Below are 20,465 nucleotides of genomic sequence, written 5' to 3'. Positions count from 1 at the left end.
CCAAGAGCTTTTAAGTATTTGTATGTTTGTCCATGGGCTTCCCTTGTAGCTCAGTAGGTAAAGAATTTGCCTGCAGTGCAGGAGACCCGGGTTTGATCCCTGGGTTGGGAAGATCCCCTGGAGAAGGAAATGGCAACCCACTCCAGTATCCTTGCCTGGAAAATCTCATGGACAGAGGAACCTGGTGGACTGCAGTCCATGGGGTCGCAAAGAGTTGGGCACGACTGAGCGACTAACACACACACATTTGTCCATATTCAGAGGTATGGCATGTGGGCCTGCATGATCAGTCGTGTCCATCTCTTTGTGACCCCATAGACTGCAGCCGACCAGGCTCCTCTATCTATGGAATTTTCCAGGAAAGAATATAGAGTGGGTTGCCACTTCTTACTCCAGATTCAGAGGTGTAAGTAAGTCCAAAGCCGGATAATTTAAGAACTTTCAGAAAAAGTAGGAGCACTTATTATAACAAGAGGTGAAAAGGTCAATAGTAAACAAATAACTGCCAAGGTTTCTCCCTTCCTCTGATGTTTAGATTCCATCCACAGTGTATGCACAGAGAGTATATTAGTAACATATTTGTCCTTTCTTCATTAACACTGAAACATCAAATAGAGAAAGAAATCAATACAGCCTCATCCTAACTATTTGCATTTATCCCTTATAAGTGTATGAGAAAAGGATTTTCTTGCAACAGGAAAGAACTTCAACATCCTCTCAAAAATATATTTGTTTTGGAGATCCACATCTGATTAGAAGGAAAATGATGCACAAAACTTCAGTCCTGCAAAAGTAAAAGTAAATCACCAAATAAACAAAAACATAAGCTTTTCTTTAAATCACTGAAGAGCTTTGAGCACAAATAAATTTTTAAAAGAACCAAACGTCAGTGAAACAAGCCTTTTGCAGCCTATACTGGAATCTTAAACACAATGTCTAGCATATAATCAAACATTACAAGACAAAGATGCAAACAAACAAGATTTATAATCAAGTAAAAAATAGGGTAATAGAAACATACTCAAAAGTGACTCATAAATTAGAATTACTAGAAAAACATTTTAAAATAATTATGACAGATATACTAAAGAATCTACAGAGGAAGATGATGAAGAGGGACACAATGGTGAAGAGCATTTCAAGACATCTAGAAGCTGTGAAAAAGAACTAAATGGAACATGAAAAAATATTTGAATGAGATTAATGGCAGCTCAGACACATCAGAAGACAAGGACTTAGAAATAGTTCAAGAAAAATTATCCAGACAGATACACAGAGAATTAAAAAAAGACTGAAGAAAATGAAGAGCCTCAATATCTAGTGGGATGGTGTCATCAAGTAAACATATAACAGAACTCTAGGAAACAGAGGATATAGAGAATGGGGTAGAATAGAATATTTTAAGAAATATTAACTGAAAGTTTTCCAAATTTTATCAAAAACAACAAGCCACTAACACAGGAAGCTCAACTAATTCCATCAAGGATAAAGACAGATAAATCCATATCTAATCACCAAACTACTGAAAAACAAAAGTAAATAAAGGTTGTGAAAACAGAGAGAAAAAATATGCATTAAATCATTACATTGTTGAGGTCAATGACAAGAATGACATTTCTCATCATCAGAAAAGGGAAAAACTACTAGAAAGATATCTTTAAAGTGTGACATAATTGTCAACATGAAGTTTATATCAAATGATAGTATCACCCCAAGATTAAAGGAAAAGAAAAACATTTTCTTATAAACAAAAGATGAGAGATTTAGCTGCCAGTAGAATCGAAATACGAGGAATGTTGAAGGAAATTCTTCAGCCTGAAAGGAAATGATACCAGATGGAAGCCTGGATCTGCCCAAATGAATACAGAACACCAGAAATACTAAATATGTGTGCAAACATAAAGACCTTTTATAAATCATCTTTACATTATATATGTATACACATAATCTCTCTCTCACACACACACACACAAGCATACACACACACAAAGACACATAAACTCTTTAAATCTGTTTAAAAACAGTCCACTACTAAAGCAAAAGTAATGCTACTTTACTATGGAGAGCTAATACATGAAAAATATATGATAAAATAATGTAGAGGTAAGGAGAGGATAAAGAGAACAGAAGTATCTCAAAAACATTATATTAAGTGAAAGAAGCCTCAGAAAATTTTCTTTATGTCATATACCATCATATAAACTTATAAAGATATAAAATTCCATTATAGGAAAAATTAGGTGACTATCAGGAAAATTATTGGTGAAAAGTGACTGGAAAGTGACTGCCAAAGGGCATGGGGGATAATTTACACACCAAATAACTTGTGGTGGTAGTCAGGTTACAGATATTTGTCAAATGACTTCATCCTTAAAAATCTGAACATTCAACATACACTATACCTTGATCAAAAAATAAATTATATTATCTAATTTAATAAATCTCAAGTGATTGCTGAAAAGCTTATAGCCATACACAGTAAGAATATTAAGAAGGAATCTACTTTGAATTTTGACTAATTAGTTATGGGAGGTGTTCAGTTCAGCTCAGTCACTCAGTCAAGTCTGACTCTTTGCAACCCCATCGACTGCAGCACGCCAGGCTTCCCTGTCCATCACCAGTTCCCAAAGCTTACTCAAACTCATGTCCATCGAGTCGGTGATGCCATTCCAACCAACTCATCCTCTATTGTCCCCTTCTCCTCCTGTCTTCAATCTTTCCTAGTATTAGGGTCTTTTCCAGTGAGTCAGTTCTTCCCATCAGGTGGCCAAAGTATTGGAGCTTTAGTTTTACCACCAGTCCTTCCAATGAATATTCAGGACTGATTTCCCCTAGGATTGACTGGCTGGATCTCCCTGCAGTCCAAGGGAGTCTCAAGAGTCTTCAACACGACAGTTCAAAAGTATCAGTTCTTCGGCACTCAGCTTTCTTTATAGTCCAACTCTTATAGCCATACGTGACTACTAGAAAAACCATAACTTAGTGTAAGTCTCCCCAAAATGTCAATTTACTAATTCCTAGAATCTATGAATATTACCTTCAGTGACAAAAGATATGATAGCAGATATGATTACTATGACAGACCTTGAGATGGAAAAGGTATTCAGCATTATATAGGTTCAGTTCAGTTGCTCAGTCGTGTCCAACTCTTTGCGACCCCATGAATCGTAGCACACCAGGCCTCCCTGTCCATCACCATCTCCCGGAGTTCACTCAGACTCACGTCCATCGAGTCAGTGATGCCATCCAGCCATCTCATCCTCTGTCGTCCCCTTCTGCTCCTGCCCTCAATCCTTCCCAGCATCAAAGTCTTTTTCAATGAGTCAACTCTTCGCATGAGGTGGCCAAAGTTCTGGAGTTTCAGCGTTAGCATCATTCCTTCCAAAGAAATTCCAGGGCTGATCTCCTTCAGAATGGACTGGTTGGATGGATCTCCTTGCAGTCCAAGGGACTCTCAAGAGTCTTCTCCAACACCACAGTTCAAAAGCATCCATTCTTTGGCACTCAGCTTTCTTCACAGTCCAACTCTCATATCCATACATGACTACTGGAAAAACCATAGCCTTATATAGGTGGTCCTGTTCAAATTATATGCATTTTCTTTATCTGGTCATGGTGCCCTGCATGCAGAAACTTGGTTACCTGATTAGATAAAACTCACACCCACTGCAGTGGGATTGCAGAGTCTCAACCACTGGACTACCAGGGAAGTCCCTCAAGTTATATGCATTCTTAAAAGGTCTGAGTGAGTTGCAATGATGGAAAAATTTCACAAAAATGCCAACCTGAGAAGGCATCTAGGCCCTCTTGCTAGCTTTGAGATGGAGGGTATCTCTTCTGTGCTGTGCAAGGAACAGAGAGAGGCCTCCAAAAGCTGCTAGCAGCCCCGCAGCTGACAGCTAGTCAGAAAATAGGGACCAGATGGTCTCCATGATCATATTCAAATGAATTTTGCCCAAACCTAATTAAGCTGGAGAACTGTACAAGCCTCACTGGGCTAAAATCAAGGTGTCAGCAGGGCTGCAATAAGACCTGTGTAGTTCTTCTGATTTCTAGAACTGAAAATAATAAACTAACTTTGTCTCTATCCAATAAATGTGTGGTAATTTGTTACATAAGCAATAAAAAATTAATTAACCCATATATTAGGGTTGAATTAGGAATGGATAAAAGGAAACAGCATTATTTCTCTCCCAGCACTAACCTTTCTTTCTTGTTTATCTGATATATTCCACAGCTTTTCAGATCACTTTCAGCTATATGAACACGCTCATCTTTAGATATTAAAAAGTCCAGTTTGACAGTTAGACTCTTTAATGTCGCATCTAAATTAGAGTGTTTCCCCACTGACCTTGTGAATCAGGGGCCAATAATGGGTGAAAAGCTATAGCTATGTGTGCTGACTCTTTGCGACCCCATGGACTGTAGCCCACCAGTCTCCTCTATCCATAGGATTTCCCAGGCAAGAATACTGGAGTGGGTTGTCATTTCCTTCTCCAGGGGATCTTCCAAACCCAGGGATCAAACCTGTGTCTCCTGCATTGGCAGGCAGATTCTTTACCACTGAACCACCTGAGAAGCTCCTATATAATTTACACGGTTTTTTGTTTGTGTGTTTGTTTTCTTTCTTTCTTTCTTGCTCCACTACCTTCATGTGACACTTATGGATCTTCCAGCTTTGGGTGGGAAGAATAAAAAAGGATGAAGGTTTTGCATTAGCAATGCAATCTGGAGATCTCTTTGGATTATTCAAATGCCCTCTGTGATGGTGGATCCAAACGTTGTCCCTCTTCAAATGGGAACACTCACAAGTTCTTCAGAGACACTGTCGATGACTTTCAGTTTGCAAAGGTATCACTGTTATGGGCAATGCACTCACTGGCTGACTTTATAAGCCCTCATCAGCTTTTTCAAACATCTCCAGTCATAGTCTCCTGAGTGGCTTTCGTCTTGAAAGGTAGATCTCTTTGGAGAGATACTTTCAGGATGAACCACATCTGGCTTCCATCCAAAGTGTCCACTGGCCCATAAGAGAAAAAAAATCCTTGTCCTACCCACAATGTCAGTTCTACTTCAGCTGCTCACCTGCTGTCTCAATCTGCCCACATGGCAGTTTGAGCCAGCTCTCCACTCTGTCCTCTCGAGGTGACAAGCCTGGGCTGCCTTCTATACATATGTCAGGCCCCCTAGTGAACTCTTTCATGTCCTAGCCTGGTAGCAGACTAGAATGATCCTACAAATTTCTGTAACTCAACATGCATTGAGCTAAGGACTAAAAAGCTGTTCCTCCCACTTTCAGACATAAGCAATTTCCTTGACCCCTTCCCCATCTCTTACACATTTGGCTTATGATAGGGAAAGTAAAGAAAGAAACAGAGCAAAACAGCCAAAACACTGAAATTCCTTTCAAAGAATGTTCCATCAATCACATCTCTCTTGTCTGGATTCCAGTATATAAACTGGATTAAGTAAGATAATTACAGGCTTATTTGACTATCTTTTACTGAATCCATTTAAAAGGTGTCTGCAGCCATGAAATTAAAAGACGCTTACTCCTTGGAAGGACAGTTATGACCAACCTAGATAGCATATTCAAAAGCAGAGACATTACTTTGCTGACTAAGGTCCGTCTAGTCAAGGCTATGGTATTTCCTGTGGTCATGTATGGATGTGAGAGTTGGACTGTGAAGAAGGCTGAACGTGGAAGAATTGATGCTTTTGAGCTGTGGTGTTGGAGAAGACTCTTGAGAGTCCCTTGGACTGCAAGGACATCCAACCAGTCCATTCTGAAGGAGATCAGCCCTGGGATTTCTTTGGAAGGAATGATGCTAAAGCTGAAGCTCCAATACTTTGGCCACCTCATGCGATGAGTTGACTCATTGGAAAAGTCTCTGATGCTGGGAGGTATTGGGGGCAGGAGGAGAAGGGGACGACAGAGGATGAGATGGCTGGACGGCATCACTGACTCGATGGATGTGAGTCTGAGTGAACTCTGGGAGTTGGTGATGGACAGGGAGGCCTGGCGTGCTGCGATTCATGGGGTTGCAAAGAGTCGGACACGACTGAGCGACTGAACTGAACTGATCACACAAAATTAACATCCATTGTCCTCAGCTTCGGACCTTGGTCAAAATAGGAGTCAACACAAATATTCCACATCTTTATTTGATGTACCGTTAGACTGGAAAACAGCCTAAAAGATTTTAAGATGGGCCAAATTGATGGCAAAATGTATTTGAAATGTCACTTCACCTTTATCTGTAAGCAGTAGTTTTAAAATGTAATTGCTATGAAGGAAATGGCAACCCACTCCAGTATTCTTGAGTGGAGAATCCTATGGACAGAGGAGACTGGTGGGCTACAGTCTGTGAGGTCACAAAGAGTTGGACATGACTGACGTGACTTAGCACAGCACATTCTTATTCTCTAAACTATCAAAAATACAATCTTAATTTAAAATGGTACCTCTATGCACATATGTTGGAGAAAGAAATGGCAACCCACTCCAGTCTTCTTACCTGGAAAATCCCATGGGCGGAGGAGCCTGGTATGCTACAGTCCATGGGGTTGCAAAGAGTTGGACACAACTGAGCAACTTTACTTTCTATGCACCTACACATGTATGCTAAATAACTATGTATGTGTTTGTGTGTGTGCATTCCATTATCTGGCTCTGACATCATCTCTTGCTAGCCACTCTAAAGATAACTCCAGACACAAAGGTCTCCTTGCAGTTCCTTAAACACGCCAAGACTTATTTACTCCAACGTACAACAGAGATTCTATGTTTGGTTTTCCCTTGTCTGTGCTATTTCCCCACTTCTCTATGTGACTATTTTATTACTTCATTCAGCTCAAATCTCTCCTTATTAATCTGTAAAGCCTTCCAGACAATGAAAGCTAACAGAGCCAGCCTTCCCCCTCAGTCTCACTCTAATTCTTTTATACTTTATTCCTTCCCCATAGTATCCACTTTTACCTGAAAATATGCTCTCTATATATTTGTTTTATAAATGGAAAGTTAATCATTGAAATCAGCAAGGTTATTTAGTCTGATGTAGGTGACATCACAAAGTATCATTACAGGCTTATATTAAACTTCAGTTTTGCTGATATATATTTTAAACAATTTTGAATCAATAAAATCCACTACTAGACACATGGAAAGCACAATACAAATATAAAATTCAAAAAGAAGAAATTAGAAACAACTAGAGAACAAAGACATATTATCTATAAGAAATGATGGTTGGATTGATAACTGCTATTTTACACAAACAGGAAGCCAGAATAGGCTGGAGGATCTTCACTGTGCTGAGAGAAATTGTCAACTTAGTGTACTTAACAGAACTATTTTTCAAGATATGGGCAAAAAGACATCATAGATTTTTTAAAAAATTGAAAAACCATCACTAAAGAAACTTCAAAAAATGTGCTGGAAGAAAGACAACAAGAAATGGAAGTTTCAGATATAAAGATAAATGCTGAATAAGGAAAATGGTAAATATGTGGGAAAATATAAAGAAACACTGATGATATTTCAAAGTTTAATAATGTCTCACTGGTGATACTATTTTTACAAAAGAGATAAAACCAAAGTACTATACCATAGTAGCACAAAATCAGGATAGGGTAATTGCCTTTAAAACATTCTAAAGTTCTCGTGTTGTTAGAGCAGGATAAAGAAAGCAATTATGTTTAAGATTTATTAAATGGTTACATTTTAAACTAATATTGAATAAAATAATCGGAGAAGGCAAAGGCACCCCACTCCAGTACTCTTGCCTGGAAAATCCCATGGATGGAGAAGCCTGGTAGGCTACAGTCCATGGAATTGCAAAGAGTCAGACACGACTGAGCAACTTCCCTTTCACTTTTCACTTTCATGCATTGAAGAAGGAAATAGCAACCCACTCCAGTGTTCTTGCCTGGAGAATCCCAGGGATAGGGGAGCCTGGTGGGCTGCCCTCTATGGGGTTGCAAATAGAAATAACTTTTTTAATGAGAGGTAACACTGTCTCTTGAGAAACCTATATGCAGGTCAGGAAGCAACAGTTAGAACTGGACATAGAACAAAAGACTGGTTTCAAATAGGAAAAGGAGTACATCAAGGCTGTATATTGTCAGCCTGCTTATTTAACTTATATGTAGAGTCCATCATGAGAAATGCTGGGCTGGAAGAAGCACAACCTGGAATCAAGATTGCCGGGAGAAACATCAATAACCTCAGATATGCAGATGACACCACCCTTATGGCAGAAAGTGAAGAGGAACTAAAAGCCTCTTGATGAAAGTGAAAGAGGAGAGTGAAAAAGTTGGCTTAAAACTCAACATTCAGAAAAGAAAGATCATGGCATCTGGTCGCATCACTTCATGGCAAATAGATGGGGAAACAGTGGAAACAGTGTCAGACTTTATTTTGGGGGACTCCAAAATCACTGCAGATGGTGACTGCAGCCATGAAATTAAAAGACGCTTACTCCTTGGAAGGACAGTTATGACCAACCTAGATAGCATATTCAAAAGCAGAGACATTACTTTGCCGACTAAGGTCCGTCTAGTCAAGGCTATGGTTTTCCCAGTAGTCATGTATGGATGTGAGAGTTGGACTGTGAAGAAGGCTGAGCACTGAAGAATTGATGCTTTTGAACTGTGGTGTTGGAGAAGACTCTTGAGAATCCCTTGGACTTCAAGGAGATCCAACCAGTCCATTCTGAAGGTGATTAGCCCTGGGATTTCTTTGGAAGGAATGATACTAAAGCTGAAACTCCAGTACCTCATGCGAAGAGCTGACTCATTGGAAAAGACCGTGATGCTGGGAGGGATTGGGGGCAGGAGGAGAAGGGGACGACAGAGGATGAGATGGCTGGATGGCATCACTGACTCAATAGACATGAGTCTGAGTGAACTCCAGGAGTTTGTGATGGACAGGGAGGCCTGGCGTGCTGCGATTCATGGGGTTGCAAAGAGTTGGACACGACTGAGTGACTGAACTGAACTGAAGTGAACATAGAATGAGATAACATTTCAATTAAAAACAAAGCAAGGGATGAGTGAAAGATAGGGTGAACACAATAGTAAAACAAAGAAAAACAATGATAGAAATACATTTATGTATACTATTGCTCATAATGAACAATATCAAATTCAACTCAATTAAAATATATAATCAGATCAGAAAGCAAAATCCAGCCTTAAGCTTTTACACGAGATACAGTTAGTATACAGCAAAGAGATACTCTGCTAGTAAAGGGATTGTAAATAATGGTCTAGAAACTACTAGGAAAGAAAGAAGATCTAATAATGCTATATCAATATAATACAAAATATAACTGAGGACAATAGGCTATTATTGAGATAAGCATTAAATATTAATGAAAAGTTTAATGAGGATATAACAATTTTTATTGGCCATATCTAATAACAGAGCTTCATTATAAGGTGATATTTTATAGCCACAAGATTGGCAAATATTCATTTTAAAATACTTATTGTTTATCTGAATTATATTAATAATGTATTTTTAATTTATAATTATATAAAATATTTAAAATACTTTATTTTTGAAGTATATTTGATTCACAATATTATATCAATTTCAGGTGTACAACACAGTGGTTCAATATTTTATAGATCTTCTCTTTAATGTTATCATAAATTAATGGCTATAAGCCCTATGCTGTACTTTATACTTATTTTATACCAAAGATTTTATAACTCTTAACCTCGTTCCCCTATCTCATTTCTGTCCCCACTGGTATCTACTTGTTTATTTTCTGTATCTGTGAGACTGTTTCTGTTTTGTTATATTTACTTGTTTATTTTTTTAGGTTTCACATATAAATGAAAATATACAGCATTTATCTTCTCTGACTTACTTTGCTCAGCATGATACCCTCCAGGCCCATCCATGTTGTTGCAAACAGAAAATTTTCATTCCTTTTTACAGCTGAGTCATCACTGACTCGATGGACGTGAGTCTGAGTGAACTCCGGGAGTTGGAGATGGACAGGGAGGCCTGGCGTGCTGCGATTCATGGGGTCGCAAAGAGTTGGACACGACTGAGTGACTGAACTGAACTGAATTTTCCATTGTGTATGTATACCACATCTTTATCCATTCATCTGTTGATGGACACTTCAGTTCAGTCAGTTCAGTCGTTCAGTCGTGTCCGACTCTTTGCGACCCCATGAATCACAGCACGCCAGGCCTCCCTGTCCATCACCATCTCCCGGAGTTCACTCAGACTCACGTCCATCGAGTCAGTGATGCCATCCAGCCATCTCATCCTCTGTCGTCCCCTTCTCCTCCTGCCCCCAGTCCCTCCCAGCATCAGAGTTTTTTCCAATGAGTCAACTCTTCTCATGAGGTGGCCAAAGTACTGGAGTTTCAGCTGTAGCATCATTCCCTCCAAAGAAATCCCAGGGTTGATCTCCTTCAGAATGGACTGGTTGGATGTCCTTGCAGTCCAAGGGACTCTCAAGAGTCTTCTCCAACACCACAGTTCAAAAGCATCAATTCTTCGGTGCTCAGCCTTCTTCACAGTCCAATTCTCACATCCATACATGACTACTGGGAAAACCATAGCCTTGACTAGACGGACCTTAGTCGGCAAAGTAATGTCTCTGCTTTTCAATATGCTATCTAGGTTGGTCATAACTAGGTTGGACAGTTAGGTTATCTCTGTATCTTGGCCATTGTCAACAATGTTGCTATGAATATAGGGGTCCATGTATCTTTTCAATTTAGTGTTTTGAATTTGGAAATATACCCAGGAATAGAATTGCTGGATCCTATGGCAGTTCTATTTTCAGTTCTTTTGAGAAACCTTCATACTGTTTTCCATGTGAATGTACCAATTTACATTGTACAATGTAAATTGTACACAATAGTATACAAGGGTTCCTGTTTCTCTATATCCTCACCGACATTATTTGCTGCCATTCTGATAGGTCTGAGGTGACATCTCATTGTGGTTTTAATTTGCATTTTCCTGAAGATTTGTAATATTCAGTATCTTCTCATGTAAGATCTGCAAACATTTAAAAATCTGAAAATGCCAAATATAGACATAGGGGAGAGCCCTAGAAATGCTTATGTGTTGCTGGTGGGCTTTTAAATTAGCACAATGACTTAGGTATTCATTGTCTATATGTAACCTTATTTTGTTTCTCAACTCCTGTATTACACTGTCTTCATTAAACAGATATTCTCTAGTGTACCACTTTAATTTTCCTATCATTTCTTTTAATGTATTTTGGATTATTTTCTTGCCTGTTGCCCAGTGGATTATAATTAGCATCTTAACTTTTAACACTCTAGGTCAGATATGAACCACATTTCAATAGTAACCAAAAGCTTTGTTTTGCTGTTATATAGCTCCATTCCCAAAGCACTCCTTCATGCTGCTGCTGTTACACAAACTATATCTTTATACATGATTTATGGTTTTTTTAATGCAATTGTCTTTTAAATCTGAGAATAAAGTTGCAAAAATACAATTATACTATCATTTATACTATTTATGTAGTTTATTTTACTGGTACTCATTATTTCTTCATGTGAATTTATGTTTCCTTGCATGTCTCATAATTTTATGTTGCAAACTGGGCATTTTAAGTAATATAACAAGGCCATTCTGGAAATCAGATTTTCACTGCTCCTTAGTCATCCTTGTTTTATTCACTTACTGCTTCTTCTGAACTAATTCTATGAAGACTGTATTCTACGTTGAGTGTGGCACTGAACTCTCTGCTTGGTTAATTTAGCAGCTGGTCAGTTAAATGACTGCACAAAGACTTCTGTAACTGCCTAAACCAACAGTCTTCAGCATCTACACAGGGCCCTGCACATTGTGTTGGATGCACTTTCAATACTGACAGCTCCACTTTGGCCTTCACTCCCTGTCTGAGCACAGCCTCACAGTTTGAAATGACAGCTTAGGGCCTTTCAGGTACTTCCTGAGTGTCAACACAGCCCTGAGGATGCACACAACCCTACGACGCGTGTGACCTTCTAGATACCCAGGAATCCAAAGGGCCTTCTCATGGCCCATATGCACATCTCATTACCCAGTTTTTCCTGGAATCACTAGGTTAGTTTATTCTTTTCTCTACTGTTGTCCACTACTTCTGGCAGCCATGAAGTTAATCAATCACCTTTAATTATTTTTCGAAAGATGCTTCTGTTCAGTTCAGTCGCTCAGTCATGTCCGACTCTTTGCGACTCCATAAACCGCAGCACGCCAGGCCTCCCGGAGTCTACCCAAACTCATGTCCGTCGAGTCAGTGATGCCATCCAATCATCTCATCCTCTGTTGTCCCCTTCTCTTCCTGCCCTCAATATTTCCCAGCATCAGGGTCTTTTGAGAAAACGGCTTTTCACTCTAAGACCAGTCAAAATCAAGACAACTTTGCAAGTAGAGACTTGTATTGAAGCACCATGCAGGTCAAATAGTGAAAATTCTCTGGGAATGAGCCTTTGAAGAAACTCCAGTCCCATTTTGCCCTGTCTGGAGACTGCCAAGGCTACTGGGAAACTCAAAAGGGTTAGATAAGAATAGGATGAATTCAAATACCACAAAAGCTCACTGTTCTCCTGAAGGTCTAGCCAGTTTTGTGTGGAATACATGCTTTCTGAGTTGTTACAAGCTTTTGGTTAATTTCCCAGGTTTTTAAAAAACTCATCCTGATAAATTTTGCCAGTTTTGCCACTGATTTTATGGAGAGAAAAAAATTCAGATCTTTAAACTGCCATTTTTGCCGATGTCATTGAGCAAAATGACTTTGGAATTCTACTTTGCATTACTTACTGAAATGGATTATGTTTCTATCCTAGGAGCCTACCATTTTACTGCTAGTTATATCATAGTTCAAGTGTTCAAAGTAGCACTGATCAAAAGAGCACAAGTAAACTGTCCAATAATCAATAAACAAATTATGATATAGAGGGAAAACAAATAAAACATGGCTACATAATCCATATACATAAATCTTCAAACATTTTAAGTTGAGGGAGAGAAATTTGAGCAATAACACTCAGTAAGATTCCATTTTTATAAAGATCTACAACATACAGTTAATGCTATTTAAAAAACATAATAGATTAATAATGATTACTCTTGGGTCAAAAGATAGGAATGAGATAAGTACTGAGAGAACTTCAATAGTGTCAGAAGTACTATTTCTTTAGTTGGATAAAGAGCTCACATCCAACCATGTTATTATGCTTTGTAAGTTATTAATGCAAATTCTTATCTTTTGGTATGTTTGAAATGTTACATAGTAATAAAAAGGAGAGAATCTAGACTATTTGATTTTACTAGACTATATGAAAAAGACAGATTTAACTCCTTTTTTTCCTTTATATTTGCACTACCTCAACAAGAAATGCCTTATAAAGTAGTTGAGAGAGGAGAGGATTGTGAGAATTATAAGCTTTGCCATTTATTAAACTGTGTGCAGTATCTTTAAAAGTTACTTGATGTGTCTGAGTTTGTATCCTACTGGTGGTATCCACTTTTGGTGGTCATTTTGAGAATAATGGCAAATTACATGTAAACTGCTGAGTCTATAGTAGATAGGCAACAAATGGCAGGAATGATTAGCAATATGATATCATAATATTCATTCAAACTATTAAAGAAATCCATCCACTATTTGGATAATCAGGTGGGAATTTTCTTGACAAAAATTTTGAGACAACTAAAGCAATTTTTACTTTCTTATGATGAAATTGTAGCATTGCCAAAATATCATTAAAGGGAATTCTTATAGCAAAACTTGATATGGGTTGAATCATTTTTTTCAACCTATATTGAAGCATAACTGATCTTAAAAATTGTATATTTTAAGGTATACAACATATTTGACACCATTTTTGAATCAAGTATTGAACTATTTGTAATTTGAAAAATAATCTTTTAGAGATATTTCTATTTTTAGACATACTTCCTTAAATGATCTTTAGAACAATAAAACCATTTTGAGATAACTCTTCCAATTATACTAATACAACAAATATTTTAGCATTTCAGAATATTTATGTTCATCAGTTTCAGAATCTGAGAAATAGTCAATTTATTTGTAAACTTGAAAATTTTCTTCTTGTGTTTTTTTTTTCCATATCCTATTAAAAACCTGGAAAATTTGAAAGTCCCCGTAATTTCCACTAAACTCCACTGAGTTTGCCCATGCTGTGCCAAAAATATACACATTTACTGCTGCAGTTTGCTGCACATGATCAGTTTAAGCATCCACATGAGACCCACTCCCTGTGCCTGGATTATATTTCTAATTTTTTAACCCATCAGTAGCCCTAGACGAAGATAAGACAGACTCTGTAGGACAGCGATCATGATCAAGCTCAACATGAAGCAGAAATGCCAGGCAACAAAATCTGTTTTTGGCGTTTTCCTTCTCTGGGTACACTTCTTATCTCCTAGGTCCCTGTCCCCTACAAGTCTGGTGACCTCCCTCCAGCTGTCTCCAAATTCTCAGTTCAGCACTCCGTCCAGCCCACCCTATTTGAAACAGAGCTCGTAAAGTGAAAGTCACTCAGTCGTGTCCTAATCTTTGTAACCCCATGGACTAGACAGTCCATGGAATTCTCCAGGCCAGAATACTGGAGTGGGTAGCCTTTCCCTTCTCCAGGCGATTTTCCCAACCCAGGAATCGAACCAGGGTCTCCTGCATTGCAGGCGATTCTTTACCACCTGAGCTATCAGGGAAGCCCAGAGTTCTTAATTCTTTTCTAATTTCCAAGCAAAATGAGTGCAGTCTTCACAAAACACAGTCTTTATGTCAATGTGGTTTCCTTAAGTTACAGATATACTGGGAGGATGGGGTAGAACATATGAGAACTGAATGTAGATGCAGAAAATGAAAAAACAAAACTAAAGTGTTTCTTTTTTCACATCTCTTTTCAAAGGATAACTGACCAGGGTCCTCAGATAAGAGTCTCTGTTTTCCTTCTAGATCTGAATGAAGTGACTCCACAGTCATGAGGGTTAATGCTCCTGGCCAGCAGGTGTACTTGCCTAGTTACACTCAATCTGAAACAGGTAGACACTGAGGACTTCCCAGGTGGTGCTAGTGGTAAAGAACCCACCTTCAAATGCAGGGGACGTTAAGAGATGCGGGTTCAATCCCTGGGTTGGGAAGATCCCCTGGAGAAGGAAATGGCAATCCACTCCAGTATTCTTGCCTGGAAAACGCCACGGACAGAGGAACCTGGTGGGCTACAGCCCACAAGGTCGCACAAAGTCAGACACAGCTGAAGCAGCTTAGCATGCACAGAGACACTGAGGAACACCGTTGGTTAAATGGAGTCCCTGAACACACCTAGCTACCACAGTTCTTGGCCGTCTACAGTGGCATTTCCCTAGGCCTCTCCAAATTATTAGCAACAAAAGGATTCATTCTCTTAGTCTGTCAGCACTAGTGTGTGTGTTACGGTACTGCTGTCTGGGACTTTCACTTTGGGCTTAACAATCAGAAAGAGAAACCAGCTAGAAGGCTTACAATATTTCCCAAAGTAAGCTGAAATTAGTTTTGGAATATTTACTCTTTGTATGTCACAGTGTATATAATTGAGAATCAGATCCACTTTTCGTCTGCAAGTAGATCAGAACGTCAAGACCATGTACAACCTTCAGCGTTATCAGTTCTACACTGCTGATTTTGCAGAACAGGAAACTAAGGTCCAGAGAAATTACGTGATTTGCTACAAGTGACACAACATTTAAGTGGCAGAGACTGGATCAATGTTCCTTGATTTTTATGCTGGCTCTCTTTCTCTATTATTCTCTTTCCTTTTTTAACCATACCTGCTGATTTCTCAACCAAGGGAAGAAAAAGTATTTGTTTGAATCCTTGTTCTTAACATAAACAACCAATGTTAGTTAGTACAGCTGGTGGTCAGCATGTCCATACTATATATGGTTGACACTTTGTAACTGATAGGTTAAATGACTACCTCCTAAAAAACAGAATTAGGTTTTTGTTCAACACACCTCATACAGACATTTGGCAATTCTGCACTCTATGTGGTTAATAACAATGATGATTTTTTGAGTGTACTATGTAGGTACTCTACTTGGGAAGGTTTCTGAATTACTGATTAAAGTTCAACAAAATCAAAAACAATTAGAAACTGTGAAATGCTACCTTAATAATTTTTTTTGTTATCAAGTGGGTCTGTACCAACATAATCTTTTAAAAACTGTAATATTGTGGCCAGACAATATATTCCTATGATCTGAATTCTTTTGAAAATAAGACTCTTAAAGATTTCTTTTAAAATGTCAATTTATTTTAGAGCTACAAGTAACATAACTCAAACAGGAAGAATTATTTCTCAAGTGCTACTGGGAGAGAGCCAAAACTTCTCTATAAGGCTGATTCCTTCCTTCTTTTCAACAGCTCCTTATCAAAGAGAAAGAGTGACTACTAAACACCACATTAATGGCCTCATAGATCTCCTGAGATGAGTAACTAATGTCCTAAAGCTGATCAAGTCATGTCAACTTAACATGAGACATATATACACACACACACATATTTACTATAGACTCTCTTATCAAAATGCTATTTCTGAAGGTTCTGACTTAAAGAGCTAGAACAAAGACTTCTGGGAAGGACAATTCACGGTGAAGTGCACATTCCTACCCTGTATTTTTAATCACTACTGAAACAGTCAGGTGTAATTGAATAAAAATCCATTAGGCATAAAGAAAAATAATCCTAATTAGATTTTATTTTAGATTAACAAAACTCACAGTGCCAGTATTGTTGGTTGCAATATATTTCCCTTAAGCCCCACAATCGCTAAAAACACCAAATCCATCACCAGCCAGATTTCATTATGAAGTGTGTGAACTAGTGCATTAAAAAGCTATGCTAGCACCAACAAAGTTTATTGGGGCAACTGCGTTCGAGACGCACATGGCATACCTTTAAATACACTGTTAAAATATCAAATAAAAGGTCAACGTCTGTCAGGTCTCTGGCTTTTATAAATTGTTTAGACTGGGAAACGCTGGGGTTTGGACATTGTTCTTTTCACATGATGGAGAAAAGAAGAGACCGTAAAAAGAAAAGAACAATAAAGCGTAGTTCATTTTTGAAGTTCTTTCATGGCAAAACACACTCTGGATCATTACCCTTCTAATCAACAATTTCCTTCTTCCTCCCAATCCTTCCCCTCTGATATTTACCTTTCTCCCTGCCCCCACCACTCTTCTCTCTGGGTGGTATTCTGAGCTTATACACAGTACTCAGTAATCAGATTTTTCTTTTATGTTGCTTCAAAAGAAAATCCCAGGAGGGCATGACAGATATGTATAGATTGGGTGTTTTTGACCTGGACCGTAGCTTTACTTACCATTTCTGTGTTCTTAAAAATACACCAGAGTGCCCTAACCACAGAGTCTCCCCAAGGAGAGGAAGGCCCTGAGAGCCGGATCAGCTACCGGCTACCTACAGACCAGTTATTATCACACCTCAGTGGCCATCCCTCTGCCCCTTCCCTCCGCCCCTTGCCTTTTATTACCGCACCACACTCCCCACAATTCCCAAACAACAACATCTCTGTTTCAGCGTCTTCCCTGGATTTCCCACACTTAATGCAACCCAGACCTCACCTTCAGCTCTCCGGAGGCCACTCTGGAAGCCAGCTCGATGACACAGCCAACAGCCATGCGTGCAGCGCCGGACGAGTGCAGCTCATTCCAAATGGTGTCACTGTCCACCTGAGCAAACAGTCAGCAGAGCCCTCGAAGAGAGGGAGAGGAGGAGGAGGAGGAGAGGCAAGAGGGGGAGGAGGGGAGTTCAGGAGAGGGGAGAGAGAGAGCAAGCAGATTCGTGAGGAAGGGCTGGCACAGTAACAGCCTATGTACAATAACATCAGTCTTCCGTCTCGGCCAGCTGAATGGGCCTTCTGGACACGGCTTTGCTTATACTTTTTCTCTACACTGACTTCTCCAATGGAAACACATTCCTGCCATGCCTCACTGCCATTCCCTGTTTAGATTTCTCATTACAAACGGCATTACATAGGCCGGATCTGGCGTAGTTACAGGCTTGCTAGAAACCAGGCCCCAGTAGTAGATAGAGTAAAAGCTAAGAGCACTTAGCTATACATAAAAATCGGATTTGCAAGTGCTAGAGGGGGAAAATTCAAATACCTTCCTGGCTGCAGGTTTACAGGGAGCCAAAAACAATTATTAGGCAGGCAGCAGTAGCCGTCAGTGAGTAGGAAGTAGCAACCACAGTTCAGGTTCTCCGACTAAACGGAAGGAGTGTGTGGTCCTCACACTTAAAAGAGTCACAACACTCAACTGCAAGGAGTGCTTTGACTTCCAAAGTAGAAGCTTCAAGTTTCTGACAGTACAGTTTGGCAGTTAGTCTTAGTGCAAACTGGTATTATTAAAATTAGACAGGTCATTAAAATATATGGTTGCTCCGTTGCTAGAGAACATTATTATCAAAATAAAGCATGAAGCAGTATTTTGGTTTACTTTTATAAAATGCTATTTACTCTTTTTTGTGCGTTCATTAAGAGAATTTATACAAAAAGCACAAGAAAAGTGCAATATAGTGGTTTATGTTACAAATTTTTATGTACATAATGGTAATGACCTCGTCACTAACTTGTAACTGACTCTTGTGACCCCATGGACTGTAGCCTGCCAGGCTTCTCTGCCCATGGGATTCTCCAGGCAAGAATACTGGAGTGGGTTGCCAAGTCCTTCTCCAAGGGATCTTCCCGACCCAGGGATCAAAGCTGGGTCTCCTGCACTGCAGGCAGATACTTCACTGAATGAGCCACCAAGGAAGCCATGTATATAATATTTTATAACATTAAAAATAATATCGGATGGTAGAACTCTTAATTTTAGAACACACTTGGAGCTCTTAGAAATGCAATAAAAAAATTGTGACTGTGCAAATATCAAGACTTCTTAAATGGCTCAAAGAAGGAAATCTGACACAAAATAACAATTTTTTTTTTTTTTAAGAAGAGCTAAATTAAAGAGGCCTAATGACAGGGAGCAAACACAATAAAGGATAACACACATTCACAATGCACTAAGTTTCCTAAGCTTTTCACCTGCTTTTCCTCATGAAAACCTTAACAATTTAAATTCTGTCAAGAACAATGAGCATATATATATAATAAATTAGAATAATAAATAGACTAAGATCCTCTCAAGAACAGCAAAGTGGTAAAGAGAGAAGATTCTGGAATCAAACTGTCCAGATGAAATTACGACTTCACCACTAAAAGGTGAATGACATAGGCCACCAATTAATTAACATCTCTGTTCTGTGACTCACTTACCAATGAAACAGCAGATTTTTAAATTGCCATCTGAATATGATGATGGAGGGGATTAAATGAATAAGTGATAGGCAACTGTTAGCTACGACTATTTTGGCTGCTGTTAAACTCATTTTTTTTTAATAACTATCACATAGTTGAGGCCTAAGACACTGTGGCTTAGAGCGGCTACTCAGCAGATCTGAGAACTCTTAGAGACTTCTGACCCAGAAAACACATACCTTTCTACCTTACTCCTTAAATAAATCTTGTTTTCTTAAGAACGTTCAGCCCATGTCACAGTCAGCACCATCATCTCAACACTATCAACTGAAAAGTAGAGGAGCCACCAAATGAACCCTGCAACCTAATCATTTACCAGCTAAACTGACTGAGAGCTTTATTTATTTACTTCTTTTATTAAACCACTATAAGTAGTTATTTGAGCTTCATGAAGATATAGCCTTGAGGAAAATGGTTGCTTAAGCTAAAAAATAAAAACCAACATTCAGATTGTGTTGGATACTTTTAAACCAATTTTTAACCATTACATAGCTATAGGTGCCATAGACAGTCCTCATTAATCAGATTTAAAATTACTGGGAAGGCAAAAAAACATAAATTAATAAATGCCCAAAGAAAACTAGAAGCTGGTTCTTTGAGAAGACAAACAAAATTGATAAATTTTTACCCAGAATCAAGAAGAAAAGGAGGAAGACTCAAATCAATCAAATTAGAAATGAGAAAGAAGTTAAACTGACACTCACCACAAATAAGAGGCTACTACAAGCAACTAACCACTTACAAAATGGACAACCTAGAAAAAATGGACAAATTCTTAGAAGGGTACACACTTCCAAGACAGAAACAGGAAGAAATATTTTAAAAAAGGAAAAAGCAAATCACAACTACTAAAATGGAAACTGTGATCTAAAAACTTCCAACAAACAAAAATCCAGAACCAGATGGCTTCACAGGTGAATTCTATCAAACACTTAACATCTATCCTGAAACTCTTCCCAAAACTGCAGAGGAAGGAATACTCCCAAGCCATTCTACAAGGCCACTATCACCTGGATACCAAAACCACACAAAGACATCACACGCAAAAAAAAAAAAAAAAAAAGAAAACTAAAAGCCAATAT

At 38.7% G+C, this 20,465-nt stretch overlaps 1 protein-coding gene across 5 annotated transcripts in view; it reads right to left on the bottom strand.

Annotated features, from left to right (window-relative positions):
• HDAC9 (histone deacetylase 9) overlaps positions 1-20,465 on the bottom strand; it is a 599,202-nt gene that overhangs the window by 211,371 nt on the left and 367,366 nt on the right. For all 5 annotated transcript variants that reach the window (XM_040260622.1, XM_040260619.1, XM_040260620.1 and 2 more), the window contains one exon: positions 17,642-17,749. In XM_040260622.1, coding sequence (XP_040116556.1) covers positions 17,642-17,749 — 108 coding nt within the window. The remainder of the gene's footprint in view (positions 1-17,641; positions 17,750-20,465) is intronic.

The sequence above is a fragment of the Oryx dammah genome, unplaced genomic scaffold, assembly GCF_014754425.2.
Source record: "Oryx dammah isolate SB20612 unplaced genomic scaffold, SCBI_Odam_1.1 HiC_scaffold_18, whole genome shotgun sequence".
In the NCBI taxonomy this organism is placed as follows: domain Eukaryota; kingdom Metazoa; phylum Chordata; class Mammalia; order Artiodactyla; family Bovidae; genus Oryx; species Oryx dammah.
This window is presented reverse-complemented; position numbering and strand designations above follow the sequence as displayed.